At 53.3% G+C, this 8,591-nt stretch overlaps 1 protein-coding gene across 7 annotated transcripts; it reads left to right on the top strand.

Moving 5' to 3' along the window:
* Positions 1–1,062: 1,062 nt before the first annotated feature.
* Positions 1,063–8,207, top strand: Stmn4 (stathmin 4). Of its 7 annotated transcripts, none has more exons than XM_027927152.2 (6): positions 1,063–1,124; positions 2,736–2,831; positions 3,394–3,474; positions 3,891–4,099; positions 5,406–5,597; positions 8,148–8,207. In XM_027927152.2, the coding sequence occupies exons 1-6, from the start codon at positions 1,112–1,114 to the stop codon at positions 8,205–8,207; spliced, it is 651 nt and encodes a 216-aa protein (XP_027782953.1). In that variant the 5' UTR covers positions 1,063–1,111. The 7 variants fall into 7 exon arrangements, with proteins under 7 accessions (XP_027782953.1, XP_027782955.1, XP_027782956.1 ...); XM_027927154.2 differs by lacking the exon at positions 8,148–8,207 and adding an exon at positions 6,269–6,289; XM_027927155.2 differs by lacking the exon at positions 3,394–3,474 and having other exon boundaries at positions 3,894–4,099.
* Positions 8,208–8,591: the final 384 nt, after the last annotated feature.

Below are 8,591 nucleotides of genomic sequence, written 5' to 3'. Positions count from 1 at the left end.
GCTCCAGTTTGGCCTCAGTGTCACTTAGCCATGTGAGGACGTGGGCAGGCAGCCTGCTGGCTCGTGCCACCTTCCACTGGCAGAGTGACCAGTACCTGTGGTCAAAGATGGAGCGGCCTGGGTGACAGCACTCTCCAGAGCTGCCATTCCTGTCTTGAGTGAGCTCCAGGCAGTGCCTTCGCTGCTCCTCCCACCTCCTTTCCTGTCCCGCCTCCTTCTCACCTTCTGCTCCAGCACCAACCAGCTCAAGGGAGCCCCAGAACACTGAGCTTTTTCACCCTGACCCTGGCCTGAGCAGTTCTCTGGCAGAATGCCCTCTTCGCCAGATTCTGACCTGTCCCTTATGCTCTGTCCAGGGTCCCTCCCTGGCTCCCCTGGCCTCATGCTGAGTAGGGAGCCCCATCTTTGGCTCCCACAAAGCCCCCACAAGTCCACTTTTGTCTCTGCATCAACCAAGTGTGATGACACTGGGCCTTGATCCTTCTCTTTTCGTGGCCCAGGGGTGTTTTTAGTGGGGTCAGGGAGGGCCTGGGCCAGTGGTTCTTGGAGGGCGGGCAAGAGAGAGGCCATCTTGAAAAGGTTTTAACATCTCTGTCCAATTCCCTCTCACCCCGTGTCGGAGCTGGCTGGAGACAGGTGGGGTGTGGAGACAGAAGTTCAGAGGGGTGGTTATTTTTCAAAATACCTCTAGGCAATTCCTACTGGAGACTGGCCTCTCACCACCATCCTTGCCTTGGGAAGGCCACTGAGCTGCCCAGGGAGACAGAGGAACACCCCTTGTTCACAGGGGTTTGGGAAACTCAAGTTCGCACTCAAGCCTCGAGACAAGGAAGCCCACGGCGACATTGGCATTAGTGCTTGAACCTGACCCAGTGATGCGGAAGAGGGTGGGTGTTTGGGGAAGTGAGAGCTGGTGGAAAGAGGGCCTAGAGGTGACAGCAAGTGCAGTACCCCCGAGGTTCCTGTGCAGTTGTATAGAGACCCTCCTTAGGCTGATCATCTATCAGTGGTAAACTATTTCTTCTTTGTTTCAGGGTTTGACCGTGTCCTGAGCTGGTGAGAGACGCCTTCTGTGACTTTCAGTCAGATCAGCCACCAGATCCCAGCAAAAATGACCCTCGCAGGTAGGTCCCCACATGGCCCGGAAGCATGAGCTATTCCTCTGCACATAATGATTTATGGATGCACAGAGATGTGTCTACTTGAAGGGCCAAGTAGAATCTGACCCCAAAGTTAAGCAGAAAAGGAGACACACGTAATATGAAAAGAGGCCTTCAAGTTCTGAAAAGTAATGCAGGCCAACATCATCACCTAAACTCGGCTGTCAGCTAACCCACCACCACACTAGTGGGAAACTAATAATGTGTTGCCCAGCTGTGCCATCTCCCAAATCAGTGATTTTTAAAAAAATTATTTATTTATTTGTGTGTGTGTGTGTGTGTGTGTGTGTGTGTGGTATTGAAGATTGAACCCAGGGTGTGGTGTCACTGCTACATATCCAGCCCCTTTTTAATATTCTATTTTGAGGCAAGATCTCACAAACTTGCCAAGGGTGGCCTTGAACTTGTGATTTTCTGGCCTTAGCCTCTGAAGTCGCTGGGATTACCGAACACGCACCAGTACACCTGGCCCCAAAGTAATGACTTTGAAAGTGAATAAAAATAAGTGCAATTAGAGTTTTTTGGCCACCCCCCTCTCCCCCTAGTAACAATTTCTTCTTGTGCAAACATTCTGCCTCTGTGCTTTTAGCGGATCTAACCACAGGCCTGGGAAGAGAGCACAGGGGTAGAGCATGGAGATGCCTCCCATGAGGAGGAAGGGCTTTTCTTTCTCGTCCCAGCCTTTGCCCCACCGTGGTGGCTCCTGACCCTCTCAGTCCCCGAGTGGTGGGTGGGATCATCATTGAAGTTTTTCTTCCTTTTGCTCATCGGTGTATTTTTTCTTTTAAAGTTTTTCAAATGCCCATGTGGTATTTCTGCAGTCACTTATGTTTTCAATGGTGAAAGAAAACGAGGGAAGAGCACCTGGCTCTGTGCTGGGCAGGCTGCTGCTGAGAAGGCCTGAGAATGCCAGGCACAAAAGCATGTCCACTAGCTCCAGGGAACTGGGGAGGGACGGACAGGGGTCACCCCTGTGGCCCGGGCGGCTCTGAACTGTGACCTCCAAACACAGAGGGAGTTGTTGGTGGTGGAGATACACTCCTGCCTCATGGACACCAGCCACGCTGGCTTTGGCCACTGTGCTGGGAAGGTCAGGAGGAGCAGCCCCACTTAGCACCCAGCAAAGGTGTGGAGCAGAGGGACAGTGAAGACTCCCTGTCCTGTCTTCTTCTCCACCCTTTGTGTGGCACTACCCAGTGCTTCTGGTAGAATGGAGCATGGATTTCCTACATCCCAGTGCCAAAGAAGTGGCCCATCCAGGGTGGGCGCGGGGAGACAGAAAGCTGGGTCCCGGGGTCAAGCTGGGGCTGGTGGTGGTGCTTGGGGTCTATACCTGAGGGTGCCTGGCATTTGGTGCTAGGAGGGGAGAAATACTGGAGGACAGATGGGGCCACTGGGTGCTCTGGAGGGGGACAGATGAGGGGCTGAATCACACGCCAGAATCCTAAAGAGGTGGCTCCAGATGTGGGAGGAGTGGATGCAGGTGGCTTGGGTGAACTCCAGGCCAACTCATGGGGACGTGGGTCTCTGAGGCCAGCCAGGGTCCCCAACTTCACCTGCCGGATGTTTCCGCAGCCTACAAGGAGAAGATGAAGGAGCTCCCATTGGTGTCCCTGTTCTGCTCCTGCTTCCTGGCTGACCCTCTGAATAAGTCATCTTACAAATATGAAGGTCAGTGAGGACTCAGTTGGGGAAGAAAGGAGTAGAGGCTCCTCCTGTGCATGGGGGTGCAGTCCTCAGCCCCCTTTTCATGAAATTCTCCTTGCCGTGCACATGCTCCTACCCAGAATGCCAGGGTCCAAGCTGCAGGGGTCCAGCCTGGGGCACTAGATGGCAGCTGGGCTCTGAATCAGGCCCCCCCTAGAGCACTCCCTCTTAGCTTCACCTTTGTTCATTTCTTGAACAAACAACGCCAAGGGGAACCAGGCAGAGAGTCCACCCTCGGGAACAAACCAGAAGGGAAGAGGGGACACGGGGTGGTTGAGGGGTCTCCTAGGGAAGGAGGAGATGTCCAAGAGTCTGGACGTGGGAAGAGGGCTTCCTGCCTGGGCTGTGTGGCTGCACTGCTCGGGGCCAGTGTCAGAGATGGTTCCCAGACACTGGAGGTCCAGGGTCTCCTGCTGGGTGTGGGGGACAGGTCACCTCCTATTTCCTGTTGAGAGGAAGGGGTGGGGTTGGCCTGGCAGTAGGAGACGGCGGGTTTGGATGACCTGGGATTGTCTTTTCTGTCTAGGCTGGTGTGGGAGACAGTGTAGGAGGAAAGGTCAAAGCCAGCGGAAAGACAGTGCTGACTGGACAGAAAGAAGAGAACAGGGTAGGAGGAGTCAGGGTCCACAGCCCAGCGGTCAGTGGGTAGCGGGACGAGGAGGGGCCTGGGGGGGCAGTGGGTAAAATGCACCACTGTCTGTCACCAGCAAGGACAATGGGCGCAAGAGCTAACCCTCGGAGGAGGCTGGTGGTAGAGGCAGAAGCCAAGGCAGCTGCTGTTGCTGTGGCTGGTGTCAGACATCACATGTCCCCAGGGCCCTACTTGAGGAGCCTGGGGCCTCACTGTGGCTATGGACCTTGGGCCCTATCAGCCCTCTGACCTTAGGTAGCAGTGCTCAGGACAGAACCAGGCCCCTGGCCGCTGGTTTGCCACGGGGACCCAGCTCTTCCGGTCCGTGTGCATGCTTCAGGGGGGCCCAGCCTTTCTTGAGCAGGTAAGCAGCCCTGGCTCTCATCCTGCAGCAGACACAGTGGACCTGAACTGGTGCGTCATCTCGGACATGGAAGTCATTGAACTGAACAAATGCACCTCGGGCCAGTCCTTCGAGGTCATCCTGAAGCCACCTTCCTTTGATGGGGTGCCCGAGTTCAATGCCTCCCTTCCCCGGCGGCGAGACCCATCACTGGAAGAGATCCAGAAGAAACTAGAAGCGGCCGAGGAACGAAGGAAGGTAAATGCTCCCCTTTCTTTCTTTGCTCCATCTTAGCATGGGCAGGAGGGAGCTGGAGAAGACGGGTGGTGGCCCTGAGATGGGGTAAGGTCATATCTAGACAGGGCCTCCCGGGGACAGGGCAGAGGAAGAGGCTCCACTAAGGGAAAGAAAGAAGTGAGGGCTCCCGTCCTGCAGGAGCTCACAGCTTGGTTAGGAGGACAACGCACTGTGCCACTTGTCTCCCAGAGGTGGCCTTATATGAGTGATAAGAGTAACACAGTAAAAAATGTTAGGGATTTAAGGTAAGAATTTCTTCACTGGGAGGGAGGGGACAAGGCCATGGTGCCTTTCCTCAGTAGGCCTTCTGGGTTCTCTATTGATGCTCATGGCTCAACTCTGATGCCATCTTGGTATAAGCTCTTCTTCATCCTTCAGCAGAAAACAATCCTTTCCTCTTTGGAACTCCTGGGGCACTTCCTCTCCACTCTTAAAGGCTCTTCTCACATGTTAGTCTGAGTTTTATGTATGTATTTTTTAAATGTTTAATTTGTTCTAATTAGTTGTCCATGACAGTAGTATGTACTTTGATACATCATATATAATGGAGTATAATTTCTCATGTCCATGATGTAGACTCACACTGGTCATATAGTTATATATGTACGTAGGGTAATAATGTCTGATTCATTCTATTTTCTTTCTTACCCCCATACCCCCTCCTCTCTCTTCATTCCCCTATACATAATCTAAAATAACTCTATTCTTTCTTAACCCCCTCATTGTGAATTAGCATCTACATATCAGAGAAAACATTCGGCTTTTGATTTTTTGGGGATTGGCTTATTTCGCTTAGCATGATATTCTCCAGCTCCACCCATTCACCTGCAAATGCCATAATTTCATTTTTCTTTAAGGATGAGTGATATTCCATTGTATATATACACCATATTTTTTTAACCCATTATCTGTTGAAGGGTACCTAGGTGGTATTTCTTATTTCTAATAGACCTTTTCTTTCTTTCCTAGTGTGCTAGAATAATACCTGGAACTTAGTATGAGATCATCTAGTGTTTGTGAATTAATTAATTCATATGATGGTGGTGATGGTCCTGAGGATATTTAGAACAAAGCTGAGAAACATCAAGGGCTGTGGGAAGCTCTGCAGGTGGTGGGAGGGTGCGGGAAGGTCCCTGCTTCCTGCTCACAGGTGGGAAAGCAAGCTCAGTGAGGCAGGCATGTGTCCTGAGTGCTGAACTCTTAATCCAAGGCGGTAAAGTCTGGATTTTACCCTGAAGGGCCTTTCTCTCCCTTTGTGCTTCCTCAGTACCAGGAAGCTGAACTCCTGAAGCACCTAGCAGAGAAACGAGAGCATGAGCGAGAGGTGATCCAAAAAGCCATTGAGGAAAACAACAACTTCATCAAGATGGCGAAGGAAAAACTGGCCCAGAAGATGGAATCCAATAAGGAGAACCGGGAGGCCCACCTTGCCGCCATGTTGGAACGGCTGCAAGAGAAGGTAAATGGTCCTGGATTCCAAAGGAGGCTCCTGGGGTGCTCTGCCTTCCTTCCATGGCAAGTGTATTTGGACCTACATATGTTTCAGGAGGAAGCAGCCTCAGCAGGAATGGAAATAGTTCTGTTAGGCAGGATCCTTAGAGCTCCAATGGGATGCTTTGGAAAGTTACAGGCAAGAAACACAAACCAAGCTCTGGGTTTCCTCAGGGGATTTTCTGCAATAACACAACTAAAAATTCTCATTGTCTTAGGGACCTTGTATCCTTCATTAAATGGAGAAAGCTTGTTTAAGGCAAGGGAGTAGGGACAGACACATGGCTGTGCATTCCGGGCTTCATCCTTGAATGAACTGATCTAATGAAAGTTGCTGACTCTGAAGTCCAAGGTAGGACAAGCTGAGTCGCCCATTGAGCAGGAAACAATTCTCTCCAGACCTTTCGATGTGGACCAAGTGAGTCTCAGGTTCTTTCCACGAGGATGCTATTTGTCCATAAACCAAACGGTGTCACCTGAATATGAGAAATGTGAGAGACTGGGGTTGGTCCCCCGTGTCAGCAGGATAACAGCCCGTGCTGCGCTGGAGAACATGCTGGCCTCATTTCCTGAGTCTCAAGGCCGCCCCAGTTTCTCCTGCAGCTCCTGGGAAGCTCCAGCTCTGTGTTTTATTTCCAGGAGCCGCCTGCTGCCCGGTGACTCCCGGGACCCGATCGGTGGCCTCGTCCCATGGTGAGCAGCGTGGTCCCCACTCCTTCCCGCCCATCCACCTAGAAACTGTACTGGAAAGATCTGGTTTCTTCTCCAGGGATCTGTACATTGTGCAGGCCCTGGCTCTGGTCAGCACGTGCCAGCCCCTCACTCTGATGCTCTCCTATGAGGGGCAGCAAGTACCCTGTGGGCGGGAAGCAATCTGGGTCTGATTTCAGGCTTCCCCAATTAATAAGGGGTGACTCGAGACAAACTCTGGAAGAAAAAATAAAAATCTGCAGTCAGAATAGGAGGGGGCATGGGCTCAGAGGCCAAGTCCAAAACAAATAATTGAGGCTGGTCCCGTGATAGAGATTTTGAAAGACTGTTTGCAAACACTTCTGTCTCATTATACTACTGTCCTCCCAAGTCCACGGTGGTAAGCAGAACAGGCATTATCCTTGAGGCAGATGAGCAAACCAGTCAGAGTCAGATGACTTGCGCTGGGTGACACAGCTAACACGGGTAGAGTTGGGACTAAGAAGCCAGTGCTTCGGCTCTGGGTCCAGGTGGCTCTTTGCTTGCCTGTGTTAGGGAGAAGAGCCCACCATTGTGTCACTAGGCTTTCGTCACTGAGAGGGCCTTTGGAGACAAGGAAAGGGAGGCTGGAAACCCAGGGCCCGGGAGCTCACCTGAGAAGCAATTGGAAAGGTTCACACTGGGGAACATGAGCTGTGGAGGTAAGGTAGACTCCAGGCAGCAAGGTGCCAGCACAGACATTTGAGAGGGCACCTTTCTCTGGGACCTTGATCCCACTCACCTTTTTTCACTGGAGGAGACAGCAGGTGGGGAGGGAAAACCTTCTGGACCAGTCTTTGGGTCACCAATGGTCTACACCGGAATTATTTGGTGCAAAGTTTAAAACTACACATACTTGGACCCTGCCACAGAACTACAACCATGGCTTTCTAGGGTTGGTCTCTGGGGACCACAGAGGCTCCCAGGTGATGCTGCTGACACATGGCGGAGCTTGAGAACCACTGCTTGAGCTACACTGCTCTCTGCCTCCAACCCATGGGAAGTTCCAGGGCCTCTCTAGGGACAGAGCTCTAGATTAAGGTCTAGCTTGGGAGCCTGGGCTGCCTCAGTGGGTCTACTTCAGGTCAATTCTGCCATTTGAACGTGATTATACCAGGGACTGGAAAGGGGGTCATTTACCCAGCACCTGCCAAAGGCAGGACGCAGCCCTGCAGGTGGACGCTGCCATCACAGAGCTCCGGAGGTGCCAGAGCCGCCCTCCAGGCCCCTCCCTGATCAGAGAACGTGGCCCACCTGGAGGAGTCGGCTGAGGCCACGCAGCCTGACATGCAGCTGGCCACGCAGCTGGTGGGCCGCAGAGGGCGGGGCCTGCCTTTGGGCTGGATTTCAAATGAAGGCTCTCTTACCCTAAGTGTAAGAAAGCCGGTGGAGAGGCGGAGGGGTGTGGGCAATAAGCACTAAGGGGATGGACCAGGAATTCAGGCAGGTGTCGCAGGCTGGTGACTTGTAGGTGGGGCTTGCTCTCCTGCGGGCTCCTCCCGCACAAGCTACCCCAGCGGCTCCTGTAGTAAGTCAAGCCAAGCCTCCAGTCCAGCTGTCACAGTAGCCAGAGGAGGGGGAAGAGGCTGGGGGCCCTGTGAGGGAGGCTGGGACCCACCAGTCCCTGGGCTCACTCACCTGCCGCCTTCTGCCCCTCCCAGGACGCCTCGGCTGACACTGCTCCGCTGTTCCTGATGGCCATCCTTTGCTGCCCTTCTCTCTCCCCTCTGCCTTCCTTTAGGCCCCGGGCAGCCTGTGTGACCTGCCCTGTTCCTCCCTTTCTTCCCAGGACAAGCACGCGGAGGAGGTGCGGAAAAACAAGGAGCTGAAGGAAGAGGCCTCCAGGTAAAGCCCAGAGGCCAACGAAGTTTCCAGGACAGCCGGACAGTCCGCAGCTCGCGGTCCAGCAGCCTCGCCCGCCGGCTGCTCTCCCAGCGCTGGGGTTTGGGGGGAGGGGGGTGGCCCAGGGGCGTTTCCTCTGCTTTTGGTGTTTGTACATGTAAAGAATTGACCAGTGAAGCCATCCTATTTGTTTCTGGGGAACAATGATGGGGTGGGAGAGGGGAGAGAAGGAGAGTTTGGAAAAGGAGAAGAAGTCACGGACATTGCGACACTACCCACTGCAGACTCAGCCGACCAAGGCCTCCGATTTTCACAGCTCTGCCTGGAAGAGCAGCCTCCAGGCACCGTGCTGAGGGAAGATGAGAACCCGGGGCAGTGGAAGTTCAGGGTG

Source organism: Marmota flaviventris, chromosome 3, assembly GCF_047511675.1.
Source record: "Marmota flaviventris isolate mMarFla1 chromosome 3, mMarFla1.hap1, whole genome shotgun sequence".
In the NCBI taxonomy this organism is placed as follows: domain Eukaryota; kingdom Metazoa; phylum Chordata; class Mammalia; order Rodentia; family Sciuridae; genus Marmota; species Marmota flaviventris.
This window is presented reverse-complemented; position numbering and strand designations above follow the sequence as displayed.

Bases quoted from the DNA above. Each gene is read 5' to 3' on its own strand.
- Stmn4 (XM_027927152.2), top strand. The intron at 2,832-3,393 runs GTCAGTGAGGAC...TTTTCTGTCTAG, and splicing joins GTCATCTTACAAATATGAAG to GCTGGTGTGGGAGACAGTGT. The intron at 5,598-8,147 runs GTAAATGGTCCT...CTTTCTTCCCAG, and splicing joins TGGAACGGCTGCAAGAGAAG to GACAAGCACGCGGAGGAGGT.